Here is a 24,948-nt window from a genome sequence, read left to right as displayed (position 1 = left end):
AGAGTATATAAATATTGAGGCTGTGGCAGTTCCTGACCTAAAGCTTGATTTCCTAGTAGTTGCTAAGTCGTGTCCAACATGGACTGCAGCACACCAGGCTCCCTTGTCCTTCATTATCTCCCAGAGTTGGCTCAAATTCACATCCATTGAGTCGCTGATGCTATCTAACCATCTCATCTGTCATCCCTTTCTGCCCTCCATCTTTTCCAGCATCAGAACCTTTTCTAGTAAGTTGGCTCTCTGCATCAGGTGGCCAAAGTATTGGGGAGCTTCAGCTTCAACATCAGTCCTTCCATTGAATATTCATGACTGATTTCCTTTAGGATTGACGGGTTTGATCTTCTGGCAGTCCAAAGGACTCTCAGGAGTCTTCACCACCAGGATTCTTCAGCGTTCAGCCGCCTTTATGGTCCCAGCTCTAGTTCCTTTTCAGAGCAGACCCTGGAGGGACCATTGTGGAGCTGAGGCCCGTCTCTGTTGTGACCGACACTTGGGAACCTGGGTCCTCACGTGAGCCCTGAATCCTGGCTCCAGCACTTAAACCTGGGGGTCTTGGGGATGGAGTTCCCCCCTGCCTGTCCCCGCATCCTGGGGAGGGGATGATGGAAGACCCTAACTCCCACAGGGCAGCGGGGGATGGTCGTGGGTGCTGTCAGCCAGCACAGGGGCGCCCCCAGTGGGTTTTGGAAGTTAAAACATGAAGGCAGAGGCCCCAAAACCCTGGCCAGGGGCCTTCTGTGTCTCTCAGGTCAAGTGCTCACACCAGGTGGTTCGATACCTCACAGGGTAGTGATCGCTCCTGCTCGCTCCCGGTTAGAACTTGGCCTGGATGTAGGGGCTCCAGCAGGACCCTGTGTCCAAGGCTCTGCCAGCCTCACTCAAAACGGGTGTCAGGAGAGGTCATGGGTCACCTGATTTGGGGTCAGGATGACACCTCCCACGTCTGGGTGAGCTGAGCCAGGGAGGGGTTGCCCTCTGTGTACCCATCCCCTCCCTGGGTGTTTGTCCCTGGGGGGCTGAGCCTGGTATTAGGCCTGGCACCCATTCCGGCTGAGGCCAGTGGAGGAGCATGCTTGGGGCCAGAGCAGAGCCAGGCCGTGGACCAGGCCGACTGTGGGCCTGGGCCCTTCAGGTGCCTGGGCTGGGCTTCCCAGATGCATAGAGGGTGGACGGGACCTCCTCCCCAGGCTGGGGGCAAAGGCTGAACCCATTCTCTGCCCGTGTCTGCCGCTCCACTTTGGGCAGGCCGCCTCCTTTCCTGGGAGGGTCGTGAGAGGTGTTAGTCTGCATCCCACGGATGACCCAGCCCGGACACACCCAGCCGGAGGATGAGCCCCTCGCCCTCCCCACGACCAGGGGTCCCACCCAAGCAAACAGGCCACGGCCAAGAAGTTGAAACACTTTATTTGGTTTATAAAATTCATGTTCCAAAAGCGAGCTTCGAGCAGGGCTGAAGGTGCAGGACGTTGTTTCTGGGGTGGGAGCTCAGCTCAGAGGAGCACCTCTGGAATTGCTAGTCACCCCCTGGGCTGAGAGCAGACAGGCGGCCTGGTGGCTGTGGGAGCCCAGGGACCCCCACCACCCGGCAGCGCCTGCCCCGCAGCGGCTGCAGTCCTCAGAGGGCCAGGCGTCCTCACTCCGAGAGCCGCCGGCCGCTCCTCCGGCCCTGGTTGTCCTGCCAGATGCGGTAGTTGAGCATGGCCGCGAAGGCCAGCCAGGCCAGGTACGGGTACAGTAGGCAGGCAGCCGGCGGGCTCACCTGGCGCCAGGCCATGGCTGTGGCTGCTGCCATGCCGCCGGTCAGCAGGAGATCCACCAAGGCCTGCAGAGATGAGGATGGGGAGGCCTGAGGCATCACCACCCACAGGGTGGTGTGTCCCAGCTGCCCAGTAACCACAGCGGCAGAGGGAACTCTCCAGCCACCTCTCTGTGACCTGGCCAGGCCCCGCTCCTGTTCTCTGCCTCAGTTTCTTCATCTGTAAAATGGGAACCATCACCCTTGCCCAACTCTGCCACGTGGAGGGGTGCACAGCATCAGCTCTAAGGTGGGTTTTCCTGCGCCCAAGGCCCCTAAGTCCACGGAGCTTTAGAACCCCACAAGGCTTCCTTCATGGAGGAAAAGCAGCTGAGGGGCACTGGTCTGCTAAGAGCTGCTGTGTTCTCTTTGGCCACACCCTGTGGCACATGAGGTCTTAGTTCGCCAACCAGGGGTCGAACTCAAACCCCCTGCACTGGAAGTGTGACGTCCTAACCACTGCACTGCCAGGGAAGTCCTAAGATATTTATGTTTATTTGGCTGCGTTTGGCTTAGCTGCAGCATGCAGGATTAGTTCCCTGACCAGGGATCGAACCCAGGGCCCCCTGCATTGGGAGCGTGAGGTCTCCCCGCTAAGAGCTTCTGAATGGACCAGGAGCCATGTGCCTCCCCTGCCCCCCACCTTTAGATCCTGGGCCTGGGGGGCTGAGATATGGTACCCCATGTCCCCCCAGGGAGGGGCCATCTCCAGGGACCAGGGAGACAAACCAAGGCCACACTTACCCAGCCCATTTGTCGAGCGCCGAAGAAGAGAGGAGGCCATGCCCAGTTCAGAGCCAGCTGCCCAGCGTAGAGGCCCAGGGGAACCACTGCCTCCTTTGAGAAGCCCCCCAGCTCTTTCCAGATCAGGTAGGAACCATACCTGAAACAGAGGCTACTGGTCAGGGCACCAACAGGGAAGGGACCAGGGGCCTCCCTGCAAGGCAGGAAGCCACGCTCACCTCTTAGACCACAGAGTGCTGACTCAGGCATGCCCTGCCCCTGACTGCTGTGTGACCTCCAGGAACTTGCTTAACCTCTCTGGGCCCTTGTCTCTCATGGGGTCACTGCAGAGATTCGAGTTAATATCTTGGTGGTGCTAAGGGCAGTACCTCGCTGCCCTTAGGACAGGTACTCGATAAATAATTGCATCATCACCATCAGTGTTGTCAGGAGGGAAGCATGTACAGAAGGCATGCAGCTGAATGGGCCTCAGGGGATTGGGGGCTGGGCCTTAGAAGACAAGGATGAGTTTGCCAGGGTTAGGCCACAGAAATATGTAAAGGTTTAGGCCCATATACGGGCTTCCCTGGTGGCTCAGGCGGTAAAGAATCTGCCTGCAAAGCAGGACACCCCAGTTCAACCCCTGGGCCGGGAAGATCCCCTGGAGAAGGGAAAGAAAGAAAGTGAAAGCTTAGTTGTGTCTGACTCTTTGTGACACCATGGACTGTAGTAACCTACCAGACTCCTCCATCCATGGGATTTTCCGGGCAAGAATACTGGAGTGGCTTGCCATTTCCTTCTCCAGGGGATCTTCCCCAGCCAGGGATCGAACCCAGGTCTGCCACATTGTAGACAGACGCTTTACCGTCTGAGCCACTTCTTGCCTGGAGAACTCCCATGGACAGAGGATCCTGGTGATCTACAGTCCATGGGGTCGCAAAGAGTCAGACACGACTGAGTGACGAACACTTTCAGGGGCATAGCTGAGACCCTGAGTCAGCCTGAGTTACTGTCAACAGTACCCCAAGGTCTGAGGGGGGCTCTTGGGAGGTAAAGCAGAAGAGACCCTGGTCCTGGGGGGCTCCTAGGACCACAAGGGCAGTGGTACCACCACTGATAACAATAGCTACTGCCCTCCCTCACAGCCCAGCTGGTAAAGAATGCGCCGGCGGTGCAGGGGACCCCGGTTCGATTCCTGGGTCGGGAAGATCCGCTGGAGAAGGGATAGGCTACCCACCCCAGTACTCTTGGGCTTCCCTTGTGGCTCAGCTGGTAAAGAATCCGCCCGCAATGCGGGAGACCTGGGTTTGATTCCTGGGTTGGGAAGATTCCCCTGGAGAAGGGAAAGGCTACTCACTCTAGTATCCTGGCCTAGAGAATTCCATGGACTGCATAGTCCATTAGGTCGCAAAGAGTTGGACACGACTGAGCGACTTTCATTTCACTTCTTCCACATCTACACATGCAGGCACCTCTCTGCAAGCATTAGCTCACTCATCCTCATGGTTATGTCATGAGACGGGCAGGACTGTCACCCCCATCTTGCAGGTGTGGAAACTGAGGCACAGAGGGGAGAAGTGCTCAGAGCTCTTGGCAGGCTGTCGGGAGGTGAGTCTGCATTTGAATCCAGCTAGTCTGAGTCCAGAGGCTGAGCTGTCTACTCTGAGAGGTTTGCCAGGTTCCACAAATAGAGAGGTGATGCCAGCCTGACGCTCTATCGGAATCTCAATGGGGAGGGGAGGCCTGGAGGCTGGAGCAAGTGAAGGCAGCAACAGTGGCGCCTCTGGACTGGGACGGTGAGGAAAAAGTGGGGCTCAGGAAGAAGAACCACAGGCCAACAGGGCAGGGCCAGGGGCTGGAAGAGGGTGCAGCCTGGCTGACACTGAGGCAGGCCTCGAGGACCGTCTTACTCCCTTCAGGAGCCTGGGGCATCAGCCCGGTCTCTGCTCCCTTCCCCCTACAGTCCCACTGGGCAGGCACAGAACCTGCGTGTTGGGAACATTGCGGAGGACGGTGGGAAGCTGACCAGTCTCCTGGTCTCTGCTCTCTGCCCCCTGCAGTCCCACTGGGCGGGCACAGAACCTGCGTGTTGGGAACACTGCGGAGGACGGTGGGAAGCTGACCAGTCTCCCGGCTGCAAACCCCACTGCAGCCAGCAGAGTGCGCACTCCCTCACCCAGGGCTGCATTTCCTTGGGCACCCCCCAGGTCTGTCCAGGAAGGCCTGTAGAGCCCTGTGTCCCTGGGAGGTCTCTTTTCAAACGAGGGGTCCTGAACCTTAACAAAGGCAAAGCCTGACCCCAGGCGGATGCCCAGCAAATGGCTACTGTGACTGCTGCTGCTATCACTGCTATTGATCTTGGAAGCATTCGCCCGCCCACGTCAACTTTACACACGGGGCCGGCCTCTCCCTGCAGTTGTAAAAACAGCCAGAGTGCCAGTACAGGGTTGCCACCCCTTCCAGGAGGCCTCAGAGGAAAGCGTTCGGTTGTGCAATCGACAGGCCTCACAGCTTTCTCCACCTTCACTTGCCAAACGGGGCCGGGAAATGGTGCCCACTTCCCCACCAGCACCTAGAGAGTTCACCTCCGGAGGAGACGCTTGGGCCTCGGGCTTGGGCCTCCCCTGCCCCACCTACCCAGCAGGTGGACAGGCCCAGCGCCATGCCAGCGCCCACTCCCACCTACCCCATGGCTGAGTAGAGCGTGCCCCAGATGGGGGCCAGAATCCAGCGGGGCGGGTGCCACGGGGGCTTCTGCAGGCTGGCGTACCAGCGGAAACCCTCTCCACGGATGTACTGGGTGCCCAAGAAGCCCCCTAGACTGGGCACCAGCGTGAAGCCCACGGCGGGCACCCAGGGCGGGGCCATTGCGGCTGCAGCTGCTGTTCCGGAAAGTTCTGAAAGAGAAGACAGGGCTGGGGTGAGAGATGGGGAGGCTCCAGAGTGGGGGGTGAGGGCTCCCCGGCGTTTCCTAAGGACCGACTGTGAGCAGACCTGCAGTGGGTCTGTTACCGGCCCCTCATCCCTCGTGGATTGACCAAGCAATCAATGGAACAGGCAGGAGGTGCGGAAAAGATGTGTGAGGCTGGGGGGTGCTGAGTTCACCCCACAGCCCGGGCGCCCCAGCCCGAGAGCTCCAGGGAGCACACTTCCACCCAAACTCCTGCCCCCACCCACAAGACTGCCCAAATGGGCAGGAGCCCCCTGGGTGCCCCTGCCCCCTGTTGGCTCCACGTCGGCCCCTGCTCCAGCTGCCAAGCTCCTCTGCTCGCTCACCTTCGCCCTTGACTGCGTGTCTCCTGGTAAATGACCCCTCCTCTCTGCCACCTAATTCAAGGCCAGTTTGGGTAGCCTCCACCAAGAAGGCCACCCACCCCTTCCTCCCCAGGTTGACTGCTGGTCTGGGCTCTCCGAGGCTGTCAGTCCACACCTGCACCCAGAGCTCCAGGACTTCCCATTCAGTCACTGTCGTTCACGTGACAACTGGTATCAGATAGCTTGGCTCAAGTACTCACTCCCCACCAACGTACCGTGAAAAGTCAAAGTCACTCAGTAGTGTCCGACTTCTCCCTGAAACCCCATGACTACACAATCCATGAAATTCTCCAGGCCAGAATACTGGAGTGGGTAGCCTTTCCCTTCTCCAGGGGATCTTTCCTACCCAGTGACCTCCGGCAAATGATGGGACATCAGCATCCCAACCTGGGTCCAGCCCAGTGTGGGTATCCCTGTGTACAGGTGTTGCAGCATCAGCCCACAGGTCTGCCCTGAAACTGCCTCCCCTTTCCTGTGTTCAGAGAGGGAAAGCAGCCTGCCTGGGGTCACACAGCACTCTGGGGCTCTGCCCAGGTCAAAAACCTTACTGTTGTGGGTGAGAAGGGACAGAGTTTAAGGCTGGTGGAGGCCCGAGGCTGGCAGGGCTCAGGGCAGGAGTGCCGTTACCACCACCCCAGGGCTGGAACCCCCCCGGGCAGGAGCCAAGGGGACTCAGTCTTCAGACTCGGCCTGTCAGCCACACCCCATTGCCCAGCAGCCCCCAGGTCTGCACTGAGGACCTACCCGGCACCCAGAGACCTGAGCTCACTGCGGCCAAGAGTCCAGCCGGCTGGATGCTGGGGGCCAGTGCTGCCTGGAACTGCCATGGGACCCCTAAACCTATCAGCACCCCTGACTGGGCCTCGGTTTCCTCATCACAAAATGAAGGGACCAAGCCCCCGCTCACACACCCTGACTCCAGTTGGAAGGCCCGGGGCGTGCGTAGGAGATAAGAAGCCCCGCAGCAGGACTTGGTTCAGCACACTTGCTGGGTAGGGGCTGGGCACCACGGTGGGCGGAGGAGAAGGGGCCCAGACCTCAGAGTGGGCGCCCCAACCTGGGGTCAGAGAGAAGAGGGTGCTTGAAGGACAGGCAGCACTTTGCCCCAGGACACGGGAGGGGAGAGGGGCCCGAGGCACCTGGCAGGCGGGCTGGCGGGTGCAGAGACGAGGCTGCGCCCACCCGCGGGCAGCGGGGAGCCCTCAGGGCACCGGGTGAAGGAGGAAGGCTGACGGGGCAGCAGGACAGCTGCTGGCCTGGAGGTGCAGAAGTGCCCGAGAAGCAGAAGTAAGCTCAGTGCCCAGCACTGGGGACTTAAAGGGATGGGTCAACCCCCATGTACAGCTGGGCGGACTCTAATAACGTGACAACTGTCCTTAACATTCGGCGCAGAAAGCAGAATATGAAATAGACGACAGAATGATCCCGATTTTAGCAAACAATAGATAACATGGATACGCATCTTAAAGACGGACCTCCCTGGCAGTCCAGTGCTTAAGACTCTGCCTTCCAATGCAAGGGGTGCGAGTTCAGCTTGCTGCAGGGTGTGGCCAACAAAACTTTTTTTAATGTAACAAGCCCGTGAAGATGTTAGCAGCCATCATCCCCCTAAAGGGAACACCTCCCGGGAACCGCTGTGAGCCCGGCCTGAGCACCGTCCTTTCAGACCCTGCGAGGGGCCCACACCATCTTACGCCACCTGCGCATGGACCCAAGGTGCCAAGGGCAGGGGCAGTTGCCCAGGGTCCCTCCACAAGCAGGTAGCTCGGGAGGCTAAGGCCCACGCTCGCCAGCAGAACTTAAGATGCTCTGTTATCGTTTTCCAAAATGTCTATAAGGAGCACACTTTTAAACAGTCGGCCACATGCCACAACTAAAGATCCCACGTGCTGCGACTAAGACCCAGTGCAGCTAAATTAATAAAGAAATATTACGAAAAAATAAAAGGAACCGTCAGAGGGTGCTAGGCATTCGGCAGATTCCAGCTCCACCATCCAGTGAGTGAGTGCTCCGTCCCTGGGCCTCAGTTTTCTCACCTATGGAAGGGGGCCAGTGAGCCCACCCCACCCCCCACCACGATCGCTGCACAGGTGAGTTGTGAGGATAAACACTGCCCGGGGCTGGCTCCTGAGAGGTGAACCAGCCCGTGTTTCTCCCCCACCCTCTCCTGCCCAGCCCTCCGGTTTCCAGGGGGCATGGAACTGTTCCTGGGGCGGGGGTGAGGATCTGATCTCACTACAGCACAAGGCCCACCTCTGCCCGGTCCAGGAGAGCACTGGCCCAGTGCTGGCCCCGGGGGACGTGGAGCGCGGGGACCCAGCCTCCGCAGTGTCACTTCAGGGGAGCCCAGGCCACCTCGGCTGCTTTCTCATCTACACCACCGGGCACAGCCCCGCTCGGCCCGTTTAACAGATGTGTTGAAACCACAGTCAAGTGGCAGCCTTTGGGCAACCATAATGAGCTGCATTCAGGGCCTGAGGGCTCCCCTGGACGGTGACGTGGGCTGGGCAGGTTGGAGGGCTTCACCCCGCACTGACTCTCACACACAGACAGGGTCACTGAGGCCTAGAGGCCCAGGGGCAGGCTAGGGGATCCGACCCTGAGCCAGGCCAGAGCTCAGGCCTCTGCAGGATGACCGTATAAGCCTTTGCCCAGGACAGTTCCAATGTATGCCCACTTTGTCCCAAATGAGTGCCCCTCCCCAGGAGTGTCCCTTTTACAGATGACCAAGGTTAATGCCACCAGTATAAGACATGTATCCCGGTTCAGAGAGGTGGACACACTCAACGTGGTATTCTTGCCACAAATGCAAACTCTGATCCAGTCATGAGAAACTGTCACAGTCCCGGCTGGAGGAACATTTGACCACATACCTGCCCTGCCCTCTAGCACTCTTGAAAAGGGCCAGGTCACGGAAGGCAAGGGAAGAAGACAGAAGGATGCATCACTGACTAAAGACAAGTAATAGCTGAGCAGAAGGTGGGATCCTGGGCAGATGGTGTCCTGGGCCAACGGATGGCGTTAGCAGCGGTACCAACAGGGTGTGAATTTCCTGGTCTGGGAAGGGAAGCTGGGTGAAGGGTGTGTGGCAACTTTGTACTACCTCTGTAACTTTGCCTAAGTCTAAAATTAGTCCAAAATAAACATTTTTAAAAAGAGTATCCTGCTTTGGACACAAATTTGCATCCCCTCCTACTTGTTTCTCCCTACATTCATCACAGCATCAGTCCCTAACCTCCACCCCGGCCCCAGATGCCCCACCTGCCACCAAGGCCCCTCAGAGCCTCCTGACCATTTGGTTTTTATTTCCTGTTGCTTGTGATTCACTGAAATGAAAGGCATACACACACAAGAAACCATTTTAAAGTGCACAGTTTGGGGACAATTTCATACATTTCCGATGTTGTGCAATCGTCTATATTAAGCTCCAAAATATCTCCATCACCCCCCAAAGGCCCCAGCACCCATGAGCAGTCCCTCCCCGGTCCTCCTGCCCCCAGCCCCCGGCAACCACCAGGCTGCCTCCTGTGTCTACAGATTTGCCTTTTCTGGACATCGCATCTAGACGGAACCACGCAATCTGTGGACCGTGGGGTCTGGCTTCTCCCACCCAGCATGTTTTTGAGGTTTATGAACATCGTGGCCTGTGTCCATACTTCTCCCCGAGGTGTCGTGGGCAGGTGTCACCGGTCACAGCTCCCAGCCAGTGCCCAGGCTCCCAGCCGGTCCCCAGCGTGCCAGCTGATGGGGCTGGAGAGCCCATCACCCTGGCCGCTTGCTGGGCAGAACAAGCAGAGGCCCGGGAAGGGGTGCTAGCTCTCCCAAGGCCGGGGTGACGGAGCACGGCTTGAACCCCACTGCTGCCCACCTGTTTATCTATGCACCACTGGACCAAGGGGATTAATGGGTCTGCCCAGCCCCGAGGTCAGAAAACAGGTAGCTCAGATGCCCATGTGGAGACAGTCCAGACAGGGAGCTTCCTGAGGCCTCATGGGGACAGCCAGGATCTTGAATAACCTGATTAGGGGAGCCACCAGGCTGAGTCATGCTGGGCTGGGCAGGGCTGGGCGGGGCAGCTGGCCCAGGCAGGCCTGAGAGGGATCCACTCTGTGATGGGGTTGTAGTTCAGTTGCTCAGTCCTGTCCAACTCTCTGCGACCCCATGGCCTGCAGCACGCCAGGCCTTCCTGTCCTTCACCACCTCCTGGAGTTTGCTCAAACTCATGTCCATTGAGTCAGTGATGCCATCCAACCATCTCATCCTGTCTCCCCCTTCTCCTCCTGCCCTGAATCTTTCCCAGCCTCAGGTCTTTTCCAGTGAGTTAGCTCTTTGCATCAGGTGGCCCAAGTATTAGGGTTAGGGACCACCAGTGGTCAGGAAGGGGCTCAGGCAGAGGGGCAAAGCCACCCACCTGTCCTTTATTTGCTTCCATCAGACAGTGACTCAGAGCCCAAACTTCGGCTCCGTCTCCAACTTTCTTGGTGAACTCAGGCCAAAGCGCCACTTTGGGCCTCAGTTTCCCCTGACACCAGGTGGGTACCACCGGCCCTGCCTGCTTCATGGGGTCATGGGGAGGCTCAAGTGAGGGCCAGGCAAGCGAGGGGATGGGAGGGTCAGGGTCGGGGGCCATGCGTCCCTCCAGGAGAAGACCCAGCCTCATGGCGCAGACCCAAGGCTGAGAAAATGTCAGCCAGTCACCCAACACTCGGGGTGAAAATGATGAAAGGCCTCACCCTTGAGGCCTGAGGCCACTGAAACCACGACCTAGAAAGGCAAAGCAGAGCGCTCAGGCGCTGGGGTCAGGAGAAGGCTCTTGGCCTCTGGGAGTGAGCAGGGTGGGGAGGAGCTTGGCGGAGGCCCAGGCTGGGCTCACACTGGGTCAGCATTGCTCCACCCAGCTTCACAGAAGCCACTGGGGAGGGGCCAGCCGCCTCTCAGCTCAGGCCCTGAGTCCCACACAGTCTTGGCCTCCATGGTGCACACCACTCTCCAGATGAGGAAACCAAAGCTTGGGCGTCACAGAAGTTTCCAGATCTGGGTGACCTTGAAGCCCACACCACCCATCCAGGCCCTGATCTGGGAGCCTGCTGGCCTTAGCTCTGGGTCTTACGGCCAGTCACAGCGAGGGCTGGGTCACCTCCCCTCCACCAGCCTCCTCCTCCAGCCTGACAAGGCCTGCTCCAAAAGCCTGCCAGGTCCAGGGCTGTGGGGTGAGCCCTCAAGCTCCTCCCACCCCACCTCAGCCACTCCACCCTCTGCCTGCACGCCAGAAGATTCTCTCGGGGCCAACAGCCTCACTGCCTCCAGCCTCAGGGCAGCGTCCCAGCCCCCAAGAGGCATCAGGTCCTGACTGGGCCCGTGGGCAGCAGTTTCAGGATGAGTCCTCCCGGCCCCCCTGGGGCGAGACCCGGGGTCTCCAGCCCCAGTGATGCTTCACTCCTGGGCTCTGTGTCCCCGTCTGTGAAGTGAGGGTCGAGCCAGTGGGCCTCTGGAGGAGCCCTCTGCTCTCTGAGGCCAGAGACAGAAGGGAACAGAAACTGCTGCCCAGAAACGGGCAGAGTTCTGTCGTTTCTCTGCTCCCCTCCCCCAGGCTGTACCCTCCCAGGCCTTATCTTTCCTGCAAGCCACCACTGATGGTCCCAGGGACTTGTTTTAAGACTCTCCCCCCACCTCTTTTTTTTTTTAATGACTCACAACTAATCTTCCTCATGATAAGCTCTGTTCATCTTTTTCATTATGAAAATATCCAATGTAACAGACCAGACAGTTCTACAAGATTCTGCCTGTGGCTGGAAACCTGGCCAGTGTGGGATGGGGGCGGCGGGGGCTGGGGGTGACAAAAGGGAATCTGCTTTATGGAGAATGACTAATTTTTTAAGACAGAGTGCATACACAGACATTGCCACCACGATCAAAAATAAGTCACAGGAAATACAAATGAGAGACAGATTCAAAACTGAAACCGGGAAAAACCAAAAGTGTAGGCAGCAGAAATGAGGCTCTCCCCCCCGGCAGCGCCCCCACCCCTCCTCTCCCCAGCGACCCACTGTCAGTGGCTTCTGGTTTCTGCCAGATCCAGCCGGATACCATTCAGTCATGGGCGGGGGGGCAGGCACGTGTGTGTACACGCGTACACACACAGACACACTCTGCAGGCAGAGAAAGTGGCCTCTGGGCTTGAGTGGCCACCACCTCTGTGGTGGCGGCAGGCCTTTGCCGTCGGACCACGAAAGCATCTGAGCCCCAGCTGCCCTGCTCTGAGCCCCTGGGCCGGGTCCTGGCTGAGCATGTCAGGCCCCTCTCTGTTCAAAGGCCCCCTTGGGCACCTAGGACTCCCACTGAGCCCCTCTCTGGAGGTGCTGAGCACCTGTCTCCCTGCTCTCCGAAGAGGCTGGTCACCTCCCCTCCCTTCCTCCCCAGCACCTTTCCCAACCCAGAGCTACCGGGCAGGAGCGGACCCTGCCTCCTGCTGCCCTGTGTGGGGTCCCCACACGTCACAGAGTTCCGGGTCCCGTGACCCGGTGTTCCAGGCACCTTGGGCCATGCTTCTCGTCCACAGCCTCCTCCCTGGACATGACCCTTTTGGAACGGCCTCGACCCCATATCCTCAGGGAAGGCTAGAGCCCTGGTCCTCCTGCCATTCACTCTGGAGCACGTGGCCAGTACCAGGGACCATCATATTTCACCAGGCCAGCGGAGAGACTCCCAGCCCAGGCCAGGCCCCGGGGCTTTGCCAGGCTGCTCCGGCGCTCAGCAGTGTGTCCATAGCTGGAACCCCCGCTGTGAGCAGACAGGGCAGAACAACCCCCAAGGAAGAACCAGGCATGGCTCTCTTGACACAAGAGAAACCATTTTAGGACTGACCTGTTTCGTGATCTAAGCCCGGCCGGGGTGCTTTGCCCTTGAACAGATCCCGGTAATAATCTTAAGGGAGTGAATGAACAAACAGGCAAGAGAAGCAACAACTGCAAAGATAATAAGTCAGCTGTGAAGACTCTCAGTTGTTTCCGTGGGGAAAGTTGGCCTGAAACACGTTTTTTTTTTTTTTGGCTGTTTTGCAGAATTTCATCCCCACCCTTGCAATCCCCACTCCCAGCCAACAGATCGACTGGAACCTAAGGAACAAGAAGTTGACCTTTGCTGATCCCTTGTGATTTCAATCAACGGAAGCTTGGACATTGCTGAGCTTTGTCCCAATTCTATGAATTCTATGAATTCACCTCCACTCTAGCCCCTTTATGAATACGCATGGATGCTTAGCCGCCTGCAATACAGGAGACCTGGGTTTGATCCCTGGGTCAGGAAGAGCTCCTGGAGAAGGGAATGGCTACTCATTCCAGTATTATTCTTGCCTGGAGGATTCCAGGGACAGAGGAGCCTGGCGGGCTACAGTCCACGGGGTGGCAAAGAGTCGGAGATGACTTGAGTGACTAACACACAGTTTTGCTGTAGGAGGAGATGCTGCTTTGGGAAAGCTGCAAGACGCTCTCCTTAGCTGTTGCAAGTAAGAAATCCTTCCTTCTCCCCATCTTTGCTTGGTCGTGCCTTTTGGCTGGCCACCCACCAGGAGGCAAACCCAGTCATCGGGAACACCAGGACCCCTGCCACCAGGGCTCCCAGCTCCCAGCTCTTTTGCAGGAGGGGCAGCTCACAGCTCGGGGGTCCTGCCCCCACCAGGGGCGCAGGCTACAGTCCACCTACACACCTGAGCACTGGACACCGGGACCTAGGCACCCGGTTCTAAGGTTCTGCGGGCCTTCTGGCTTTGAGCAAATGACTTCCCCTCTTCGGCCTGAGTTTCCTCCCGTAGAAGTGGGGTGTCTCAAGTGGATCGGGAGCACGAGGGCTCCCTGGTGTTTTGTGATCTTCAAGTGCCTGGCTCTGCCACTCCCGCCCTCTGCGGGACTCCCCGGCTCAGCTAGGGGATGGGCGGGAAGCAGGGGTGTCTGGCCCCGGGCGGGGTGCGGGAGGGCCGCGTTGCCCAAGGCCCTCCTCCCGCGCCCCTCATCTCTCCAGGATCCCGAAGCGCAGGAACGCGAGCACGGAGGCCAGGACTGGGGTCCCTGCCGCCCCGGCCGCCCCTCCGGCTGATCCGGGTCAGAGTGCTGCCCCGTGGCCTCCTGCCGCAGCCTTCCCTCGGACCCCGCGCCAGCTGGCGGGCAATGTCGGGGGTCGCTCCCCGCCGGAGCCCCCTTCCCGCCACCCCCTCGGCGCCCCGTCCCCACTCACGAGCGACGACGAGGACTCGGCTCCGGGAAGGGCACTGAGCGGCGGGAGGTGGCGGCCCTTCCCGGGGCCCGCCCGGCCCCGCCCGCCGGGCCCCGCCCGTCTTGGCTGGAAGCCCGGGCCGTGCCGCCCACAGCCCCGCGGGTCCGGGCGCTCCCGCCTCCGGCCGCCGCCTCCCCGGGCGCCCTCAGCCCCGCAGGTCACCGCGCTTCAGCCTCCGGCCTCTGCCTCCTCCGGGCGCAGGCACGAGCGGATCTCCCGGCCGCTGCTCCTTCCCCCGGTGGCCGCCGCGCCGCGCAGACTCAGCCGGCGCTGCAGGCAAGTCCCTTCTCTTGAGCCTCATTTTTCCCGTCTGTAAAATGGGGCGATAGAGGCAACCGATCTCAGAGAAGGGAACTGCAGTCGCCTCATGGCAGAACCTTAAACAGCTTTCTACACAGCCGCCCTGGGCCTCCATCTCTGGAGGAGCACCCCAGTTCCTTTAGCTATTGCCCCAGGACAGGAGGCAGAGCTGCACTCTGAGTCTAGGCTTAGCTGCCTTGTAGCTGGCTCACTCAGCCTCCATCCCCTCATCTGTAAAATGGGCCCAGCGGGGTGGGACTGGGGATGCCAGGTGGTAATACAGGAGACCACAGACGCTGGACATTCAGTGGGCATCACAGCCCAGAGGTGGCCTCCAGTTTGCCAGGGTCACTCTGATGAGAGCATGTCCAGGTCCAGACCTTGAGCACCTCACCTCTTCATCTGCTGGTGCTGCTTAATGACTGCAGCCCCAGGCCTGTCCTGGCCCCCTTGGGAAACTTGGCCTGGCAGGGCCCCCAAGATGGCCGAACCACAACTGCCCACAATGGACACTTGAGGCAGGGAAGCGGGGACAAGATGAACTATGCCTGCTTCCCCAGGGCTGGGATCTGGTTTTCCTAGGCCCTGGCATTTCTGCCTTTATGGGCAGCCTTTGACTGTGTTGATCTAAAGACAAGGATGAAAAAAGGATAACATTCTCCTCATCTTTTTCTTCTGATTTTAAAAGAAATTACATTTTCCTGGATCCCTCAAAGTACTGGGGCCAAGGCATTCCGGCTGGTGTTTCTAATGAAGTGGATCTGGCCACGCCTCCCAGCAAGCCCTGGCCCTCTTCCTGTAAGGAGGTGCCCAGTGGCTTGCCCCGGAAGCCCTGTGGGGGAGGCATCGCAGCTTTCCTCCAGCCCAGCCCTGCCTGCATGCAGGGCTCCAGGCCCATGGGGGAGCCTCCTGGTAGGCAGAGATGTCTACTCCCAAACCCTTGCTGCACAGCAGGGCTGGGGGTGGGAGGGCAGAAGAAACATACCCGGCCCCTCCTTTTTTATAGAGGACACCCTACATTGCAGCGGGCCAGTGGCTGCCCAAGGGAGTCACACGCGGGTCCAGATGAGATGTGGGTGCCCTTCCCATGCCGGGAAGCCTCCCGTTAAATTCACCTCCCTCTGTCCAATCCCAGAGACCGCACCTGAGCCCAGTCTGCTGTCCTCCATAGCCGGCCCCCGGCTCCTCTCTTGCCCCTTCCACGCCCCCACCCCAACCCCAGCTCAGGATCCTCTGCGGCGCCCACTGCCTTAGGGTCCAGTCCAAGCCTTTTACCTGACGCTCAAGGCCCCGACTACCTGACTCTGTCCCACCTGCGTGCACACGTCCCCTCATCCTGGGCAACTCGACGTGTCTAAGACTGATGGCTCCAACACAAGCAAAGCCCAGCCAGTCCGGGAAGGAGGCATGGAAAACACCCTCCCAAACCCCAGAGAATGCTCAGAGAGGTGACAGGGTCACCCTGTTGCCAATAGGGCTCGCATTCTTAGCCACTGTGTCATTCGGCTTCTCAATTCTAAGTGTGATTCAGATGCAGTTATTTCCCTCTGTTTTGTCTGTGTGTTTACTTTCTTACATGAGTAATTCATATTTAAAAGAGCTGGAAAATACAGACAAAAGGAAAAAATAAAGTCATCTACTCTCCCGAAAAGCAAAGGAGAAAAGGAAAGATATAAGCATCTGAATGCAGAGTTCCAGAGAATAGCAAGAAGAGATAAGAAAGCCTTCTTCAGCAATCAATGCAAAGAAATAGGGGAAAACAACAGAATGGGAAAGACTAGAGATCTCTTCAGCAAAATTAGAGATACCAAGGGAACATTTCATGCAAAGATGGGCTCAATAAAGGACAGAAATGGTCTGGACCTAACAGAAGCAGAAGATATTAAGAAGAGGTGGCAAGAATACACACAACAACTGTACAAAAAAGATCTTCATGACCCAGATAATCATGATGATGTGATCACTAATCTAGAGCCAGACATCCTGGAATGTGAAGTCAAGTGAGCCTTAGAAAGCATCACTACGAACAAAGCTAGTGGAGGTGATGGAATTCCAGTTGAGCTGTTTCAGATCCTGAAAGATGATGCTGTGAAAGTGTTGCACTCAATATGCCAGCAAATTTGGAAAACTCAGCAGTGGCCACAGGACTGGAAAAGTTCAGTTTTCATTCCAATTCCAAAGAAAGGCAATGCAAAGGAATGCTCAAACTACCACACAATTGCACTCATCTCACATGCTGGTAAAGTAATGCTCAAAATTCTCCAAGCCAGGCTTCAGCAATACATGAACCATGAACTTCCAGATGTTCAAGCTGGTTTTAGAAAAGGCAGAGGAACCAGAGATCAAATTGCCAACATCTGCTGGATCATGGAAAAAGCACGAGAGTTCCAGAAAAACATCTATTTCTGCTTTATTGACTATGCCAAAGCCTTTGACTGTGTGGATCACAATCAACTGTGGAAAATTCTGAGAGAGATGGGAATACCAGACCACCTAACCTGCCTCTTGAGAAATCTGTATGCAGGCCAGGAAGCAACAGTTAGAACTGGACATGGAACAACAGACTGGTTCCAAATAGGAAAAGGAGTACGTCAAGGCTGTGTATTGTCACCCTGTTTATTTAACTTCTATGCAGAGTACATCATGAGAAACGCCCGACTGGAAGAAATGCAAGCTGGAATCAAGATTGCAGGGAGAAATATCAATAACCTCAGATATGCAGATGGCACCACCCTTATGGCAGAAAGTGAAGAGGAGCTAAAAAGCCTCTTGATGAAAGTGAAAGAGGAGAGTGAAAATGTTGGCTTAAAGCTCAACATTCAGAAAATGAAGATCATGGCACCTGGTCCCATCACTCCATGGGAAATAGATGGGGAAACAGTAGAAACAGTGTCAGACTTTTTGGGGGGCGCTCCAAAATCACTGCAGATGGTGATTGCAGCCATGAAATTAAAAGACGCTTACTCCTTGGAAAAAAAGTTATGACCAACCTAGATAGCATATTCAAAAACAGAGACATTACTTCACCGACTAAGGTCCATCTAGCCAAGGCTATGGTTTTTCCTGTGGTCATGTATGGATGTGAGAGTTGGACTGTGAAGAAGGCTGAGCGCCGAAGAATTGATGCTTTTGAACTGTGGTGTTGGAAAAGACTCTTGAGAGTCTCTTGGACTGCAAGGAGATCCAACCAGTCCATTCTGAAGGAGATCAACCCTGGGATATCTTTGGAGGGAATGATGCTAAAGCTGAAACTCCAGTACTTGGCCACCTCATACGAAGAGTTGGATCATTGGAAAAGACTTTGATGCTGGGAGGGATTGGGGGCAGGAGGAGAAGGGGACGACCGAGGATGAGATGGCTAGATGGCATCATGGACTCGATGGACGTGAGTCTGAGTGAACTTCAGGAGATGGTGATGGACAGGGAGGCCTGGCGTGCTGCGATTCATGGAGTCGCAAAGAGTCGGACACGACTGAGCGACTGAACTGAACTGAACTGAACTGAAGTCTCCCATCACCCACCGTGAACACTTGGAGAGTCTTTCTGTGCTTTTTCTAGGCACACAGGCACGCGTTCCTTTGCAAGAGTGCCTTCATGCGGTACAGTCATTGGCTCTGTAATTTGTTTTCTTCCCCTTACAATAAATCAAAAACCTCTTTGTACTTCATCAAACATTTGTCTGCATTGTTTCTCTTAATTGTGGACTGTCTCAAACAAACAGAAACATATATAAAACAGCCCTATACTGATTTGCCTGCTAGAGAGAGTGGGCATGACAGCCAGGCCAGAGGAAGACCCCCTGGGAAGGTGAAACTCTCTGGGGCACAGACTGGCCTCAGCCTCCCTAAGCATTGGCAAGAGTTCTCTGGGGCAGCCGGAGGGCAAGGCCAGGGTGTGGCTGCCCTATCAGCATGTACTGCAGGGCGGCGGTGTGGACTTTCAGTACAAAGCAGTCAGAGGCATGGGTGGTCTGTCTTCTTGCTTTTGAGCTCACTGCACCTGTGTCCAGATCTCAGGAGCACTTCTGCAGACACTTCTGTGAGGTGGAACAGTGTCCTTCATGGAGCCAGGCAGCAGGACATGGAGGGGAGAACAAGGATTCATCAGGCAGTGATCAAGACAGCCAAGGGTGGACGCGAGCCTAGGCCAGGCTCACCGGATGTTCAGCTTCTTTTTCTTGGCTGTGCTGGCTCTTCTCTGCTGCGAGGGGCCTCTCGGGATTCCTCTCCAGTCGGTGCCGGGGACTAAGACCTCATGTGGAGTCGAGGCCGGAACCTGAGGATTCCTCTCCAGTGCTGACATGGATCTGGGGGTGCTTCTGGAGTCTCCACAGGGGAGTCAGTCCTTGTCTCGAGTGGGGACGTGCACGTCCACTTTCCTCCCGAGCTCTAGCAGCAGTGTCAGGCTTCCCGTCGTGTTGATACAGGGATCTGCGGCTTTCCCTCGAGGCTTTCCCACGAGGCTTTCCCACAGGGCTGTCACACGTGCCACCGCGGTGTGAGTCGATACTCGGCGTGAAAGTCGAGGCAGTGCAGGGAAATCAGGTTCCTCTGGAGTGGACTGAGACATTTGGGGGACTTTTGGAATGGTGGCACGACCCCTTGAGTTCCTCTCGACTTTCCTGTTGAGAGTTGCTCTGGCTGCTCATTGTGGGGTTTCTCTTGTTTCAGAGCACAGGCTCTAGAGCACAGACCCAGGAGCGGTGGTGCACAGCCTTTGTTGCTCTGTGGCATGGGGAGTCTTCTTGGACCAGGGATCAAACCCGTGTCCCCTGCATTGGCAGGCGGATTCCTAACCCCTGGACCTCCAGGAGGCGGTCTTAAGAAAGACAGCAGAGGGGGTATCTTTTTGGAGAGCTTGTGTTCTTTCCCACGGCTGACTTGAACGATGCTTGACTGAGTGACTGTTCAGCACTGGAGATCCTTGCCCCGCGGCATCATGAGGACACACCGAGGAGCCAGCTGGAGCCCTTCTGCGTTCTGAGCCTTTCTGTGTGAAACCTGTTTTGTTCTTCCTGGTCAGTTTTAAGCTTTTCATCCCCAGAGTTCTGGAATTCCAAACTGATAACTCCTCGATGTGGATCTAATTTCATCCATGGTGCCAGCTCTTGGGATGCTTATATCCTTTATTTTTCAGAAATTAAAAGTTTTGGTATCCTTCCCTCCAACTTCTCACTTCTCTTTCTTGAATCCCTGTTACTCAGAATCCTAGACTTCCTGGGCTGGTCTTCTAACTTCCTTTCTTCTGCTCAGAATTTGTTTTTTTTTAAAAAAAAAAAAAAAAGGAAAAATGTTTGTGAAGTTTCTTCAACCTTCTCTTCCTGGCCCTCTATTGATTTTTACATTTTAAAAATTATTTATTTATTTATTTGCACCAGGTCTTCCCTTGCAGCCTGCAAACTCTTTAGTTGTGGCGTATGGGATCTAGTTCCATGACCGGGGATCGAACCCGGGTCCCCTGCACTGGGAGCATGGAGTCTTAGCCACTGGACCACCAGGGAAGTCCCTAATGTTTTTACTTAATTTATTATTATTTTTTTTTTGCATGCGGGATCTTAGTTAGCTGACCAGGGATCAAACCAGTGCCCCCTCCATTGGAAGCATGGAGCCTCAAGCATGGGACCTCCAGGGAAATCCCTCTGTTGATTTTTTAAATTCTGCTGTCTTATTTATTATTTCCAACGCACTGTTTCTTTTTTGTTTGTTTGTTTTCTGAATGTTCTTAAAAAAAAACCAACTTCCTGTTTTTTTTTTCATTGACGCAATGGCTTCACTTACCTCTCAGTTATCAAGGGTAATTTTCTTAAAACAGTTACTTTCTTCTCTCAGGATAGTCCTTGATTCCTATCAGAGATGTGGAAGAGATGTTCAGGTTAAGACATGAACAGAGGAGATGCTGTTGTTATTTTTTATTTTATATTGTTGCTATTATTTATTTTTCTTATGGTTGTTATTTTTTATTCTTTGCCACACTGCCTGGTTACAGAATCTTAGATTCAGTCCCCATTAGGGACTGAACATGGACCACAACAGTGAAAGCACCAAGTCCTAACCACTGGGCAACCAGGGAATTCCCACGTTGCCGTTGTCTTATTTATTAATTTATTATTCTGTATGTTAGAAGCTTTCCTCAGATGTGTGGGGATGTTTGGCTGGCTGCTCATGATTAGAAGAAAAAGGAAAATAAGTCTACGGATGGTATATGTTGAATTACTTCACTGTGAGTTGAACTTGGTGGCTGTTCGGTAACTTCCTGGTCTGTCAATACCCTCATTTATTTATTAGATATTGGTTTATTTATCCTTGGCTGTCAGGTCTCAGGTGCAGCCTGTGAGATCTTCTGTTGTGGCATGCAGGCTCAAGGGCGGCTTTCTTCAAACAGTTACTTTCTCTTCTCATGATAGTTTCTGATTCCTACGCATTGTTGTTATTTTTTATTTTTTGTAGCTCTGCTCAGCTTGAAGAATCTTAGATTGTGGGAGCCAGGGATCCAACCATTATCCCCTGCATTGGAAGGCAGATTCTTAACCATTGTCACCAACCACCAGGGACATCTGCGTCAATATCTTTAGGACTTTCCTCTTGAACTGGTCACAGTCTCCAAAGGCCCTCCAGCTCTTGCCTGCAGGGTAGGGGTCTGGCGGCACATTTCTGGGAGCCCAGCTGGGGGGGCATGGGCAGAGTCTCTGCATTCAGCAGTCAGTATCCACTGTTCCGGGACAGTCCTCACATTCACCCCTGTCCCCTGCTTGCCCAGTCCTTACCAGAGCTAAGAATTTGCCGGAATGAGGGAGAGCTAGAGACAGGAAAGATATCTAGAGATTTGTTTTCTTCAAAGACACCTTCAAATAGTTCTCTTTATTTCAGCCGTTTTAACCTTTAGATCTACAAGTGGCTACTGCTGCCAGTTTCTAAGCATTTGAAAATTCTGTTGTATGAATAAGGGCTGGTTTTCAGCTCTTGGGGTTTCCCTGGTGGCTCAGAGGGTAAAGCATCTGCCTGCAATGCAGGAGACCTGGGTTTGATCCCTGGGTCCGGAAGATCCCCTGGAGAAGGAAATGGCAACTCACTCCAGTACTCTTGCCTGGAAAATCCCATGGACAGAGAAGCCTGGTAGACTACAGCCCATGGGATCGCAAAGTGTCAGACACAACTGAGCGACTTCACCTTCTTTCTTTCTCAGCTCTCAGCTGTCTGCAGTCCGCTAAATCATACTGGGCCTCGTGCTTTCCAGCTGGAAGAGATTCTGTTGCTAGGGCCCCCTTTCCTGTTCTCTCTGTCCTGCGGTTTACGTCTTTAAAAGATTCCTCTTCTGTGGGTTGATAGGCTTCTGGGGGCAGCGTGTCCTCTGTTCATGTCTTAACCTAAACATCTCTTCCACATCTTTGAGGACACAGCATTGTATGGACTTACCATCAGTAGCTAATCACCTCTGGCTGGATATGCACCTCATTTCCATCTTTTCTGTGTCAAAAGCAAGGGGACTGTGCATCTCCTAAGAGCTATGTCTTTGCTCATCTGATTCTTTTCTCAGGACAAACCCACTTGTGAGATTTGATGATGTGAGTCCACCTAGATCTTTCTCAGTCTGAGATGTGTGTGTGTGTCCAGAGTGTGTGTGTGTGTCCAGAGCTCCTTAGAGGCTGGCAGGGGAGGGAAGGGGTATAGATACAGGTGGGTTCAGAATTAGATTCTCTCTAACCCAGTCTGGCACCACAACCTGGAAACCAGATAATCCCAATCTCCAGTCCTACTTCTGTCACTAACCGTCTGCCACTTAACCTTTGAGACTCTGTCTGAAAAGTGAAAGTGAAAGTCGCTCAGTTGTGTCCGACTCTTTGCAACCCCATGGACTGTAGCCTACCAGGTTCTTCTGTCCATGGAATTTTCCAGGCCAGAATACTGGAGGGGCTAGACCTTGCCTTCTCCTGAGGATCTTCCCAACCCAGGGATACAACATGTGTAAACTGAGGATAATAATAGCACCTATTTACCATAGAGTTCAGTTCAGTTGCTCAGTTGTGTCTGACTCTTTGTGACCCCATGGACTGCAGCACACCAGTCTTCCCTGTTCATCATGAACTCCCGGAGCTTACTCAAATTCACGTCCATTGAGTTGGTGATGCCATCCAACCATCTCATCTTTGTCATCCTCTTCTCCTCCCACCTTCAATCTTTCCCAGCATCAGGGTTTTTCAAATGAGTCAGTTCTTCACATCAGGTGGCCAAAGGATTGGAGTTTCAGCTTCAACATCAGTCCTTCCAATGAATATTCAGGACTGATCTCCTTTATAATGGACTGGTTGGATCTCCTTGCAGTCCAAGTGACTCTCAAGAGTCTTCTCCAACACCACACTTCAAAAGCATCCATTCTTCGGTGTTCAGCTTTCTTTATAGTCCAACTCTCACATCCATACATGACTACTGGAAAAACCACAGCCTTGACTAGACAGACTTTTGTTGGCAAAGTAATGTCTCTGCTTTTTAATATGCCATCTAGGTTGGTCATAACTTTCCTTTCAAGGAGTAAGAATCTTTTAATTTCATGGCTGCAGTCACCATCTGCAGTGATTTTGGAGCCCCCAAAATGAAGTCTCTCACTGTTTTCCCATCTATTTGCCATGAAGTGATGGGACCGGATACCATGATGTTCGTTTTCTGAATGTTGAGCTTTAAGCCAACTTTTTCACTCTCCTCTTTCAGTTTCATCAAGAGGCTCTTTAGCTCCTCTTCACTTTCTGCCGTAAGGGTGGTGTCATCTGCATATCTGAGGTTATTGATGTTTCTCCCAGCAATCTTGATTCCAGCTTGTGCTTCTTCCAGCCCAGCATTTCTCATGATGTACTCTGCACAGAAGTTAAATAAGCAGGGTGACAAGATACAGCCTTGACGTACTCCTTTCCCTGTTTGGAACCAGTCTGTTGTCCCATGTCCAGTTCTAACAGTTGCTTCTTGACCTGCATACAGATTTCTCAAGAGGCAGGTCAGATGTTCTGGTATTCCCATCTCTTGAAGAATTTTTCACAGTTTGTGGTGATCCACACAGTCAAAGGCTTTGGCATAGTCAATAGCAGAAATAGATGTTTTTCTGGAACTTTCTTGCTTTCTCAATAATCCAATGGATATTGGCAATTTGATCTCTGGTTCCTCTGCCTTTTCTAAAACCAGCTTGAATATCTGGAATTTCACAGTTCATGTACTGTTGAAGCCTGCCTTGGAGGATTTTGAGCATTACTAGCATGTGAGATGAGTGTAATTGTGTGGTAGTTTGAGCATTCTTTGGCATTGCCTTTCTTTGGGATTGGAATGAAAACTGACCTTTTCCAGTCCTGTGGCCACTGCTGAGTTTTCCAAATTTGCTGGCATATTGAGTGCAGCACTTTCACAGCATCATCTTTCAGGATTTGAAACAGCTCAACTGGAATTCCATCACCTCCACTAGCTTTGTTCATAGAGATGCTTCCTAAGGCTCACTTGACTTCACATTCCAGGAAGTCTGGCTCTAGATTAGTGATCATACCTTCATGATTATCTGGGTTGTGAAAATTATTTTTGTATAGTTCTTCTGTGTATTCTTGCCACCTTTTCTTAATATCTTCTGCTTCTGTCAAGTCCAGACCATTTCTGTCCTTTATTGAGCCCATCTTTGCATGAAATGTTCCCTTGGTATCTCTAATTTTCTTGAAGAGATCTCTAGTCTTTCCCATTCTATTGTTTTCCTCTATTTCTTTGCACTGATCACTGAAGAAAGCTTTCTTATCTCTTCTTGCTATTCTTTGGAACTCTGCATTCAAATGGGTATATCTTTCCTTTTCTCCTTTGCTTTTCACTTCTCCTCTTTCCACAGCTATTTGTAAGGCCTCCTCAGACAGCCATTTTGCTTTTCTGCATTTCTTTTTTGGGGGGATGGTCTTGATCCCTGCCTCCTATACAATTTTATGAAACTCCGTCCATAGTTCATCAGGCACTCTATCAGGTCTAGTCCCTTAAATCTATTTCTCACGTCCACTGTATAATCATAAGGGATTTGATTTAGGTCACACCTGAATGGTCTAGTGGTTTTCCCTACTTTCTTCAATTTAAGTCTGAATTTGGCAATAGGAGTTCCTGATCTGAGCCACAGTCAGCTCCTGGACTTGCTTTTGCTGACTGTATAGAGCTTCTCCATCTTTGGCTCCAAAGAATATAAACAATCTGATTTCGGTATTGACAATCTGGTGATGTCCATGTGTAAAGTCTTGTCTTGTGCTGTTGGAAGAGGGTGATTGCTATGACCAGTGCGTTCTCTTCGCAAAACTCTATTAGCCTTTGCCCTGCTTCATTCTGTACTCCAAGGCCAAAGTAACCATAGCGTTACTGTGAGGAATTAAAACGGGCTAATGTCTGAAAAATCTCCAGGGCTCTGTCCAACGTAACATATGTGTACTGAAAGCTTACAGTGTGTCTGAGCTGAAGGAATTATTAATATAAAAGAGAGCACAGCAGCGCGGTTAATCAAATACAATAAGGAACATGGAAGTGTTTCAAGCACTTGTCCACCGCTAGGTT

General features: G+C 54.0%; 1 protein-coding gene across 3 annotated transcripts; it reads right to left on the bottom strand.

Annotated features, from left to right (window-relative positions):
- On the bottom strand, positions 1,386-14,170 carry TSPO (translocator protein). 3 transcript variants are annotated; one of them, XM_018048872.1, is made up of 4 exons: positions 14,063-14,170; positions 5,205-5,415; positions 2,540-2,678; positions 1,386-1,846 (listed from the first exon to the last, which is right to left on the bottom strand). In XM_018048872.1, the coding sequence occupies exons 2-4, from the start codon at positions 5,384-5,386 to the stop codon at positions 1,634-1,636; spliced, it is 534 nt and encodes a 177-aa protein (XP_017904361.1). In that variant the 5' UTR covers positions 5,387-5,415; positions 14,063-14,170; the 3' UTR covers positions 1,386-1,633. The 3 variants fall into 3 exon arrangements, with proteins under 3 accessions (XP_017904361.1, XP_017904363.1, XP_017904362.1); XM_018048874.1 differs by having other exon boundaries at positions 1,386-1,822; positions 14,063-14,169; XM_018048873.1 differs by lacking the exon at positions 14,063-14,170 and adding an exon at positions 12,698-12,715.

The sequence above is a fragment of the Capra hircus genome, chromosome 5, assembly GCF_001704415.2.
Source record: "Capra hircus breed San Clemente chromosome 5, ASM170441v1, whole genome shotgun sequence".
Lineage (NCBI taxonomy): Eukaryota > Metazoa > Chordata > Mammalia > Artiodactyla > Bovidae > Capra > Capra hircus.
This window is presented reverse-complemented; position numbering and strand designations above follow the sequence as displayed.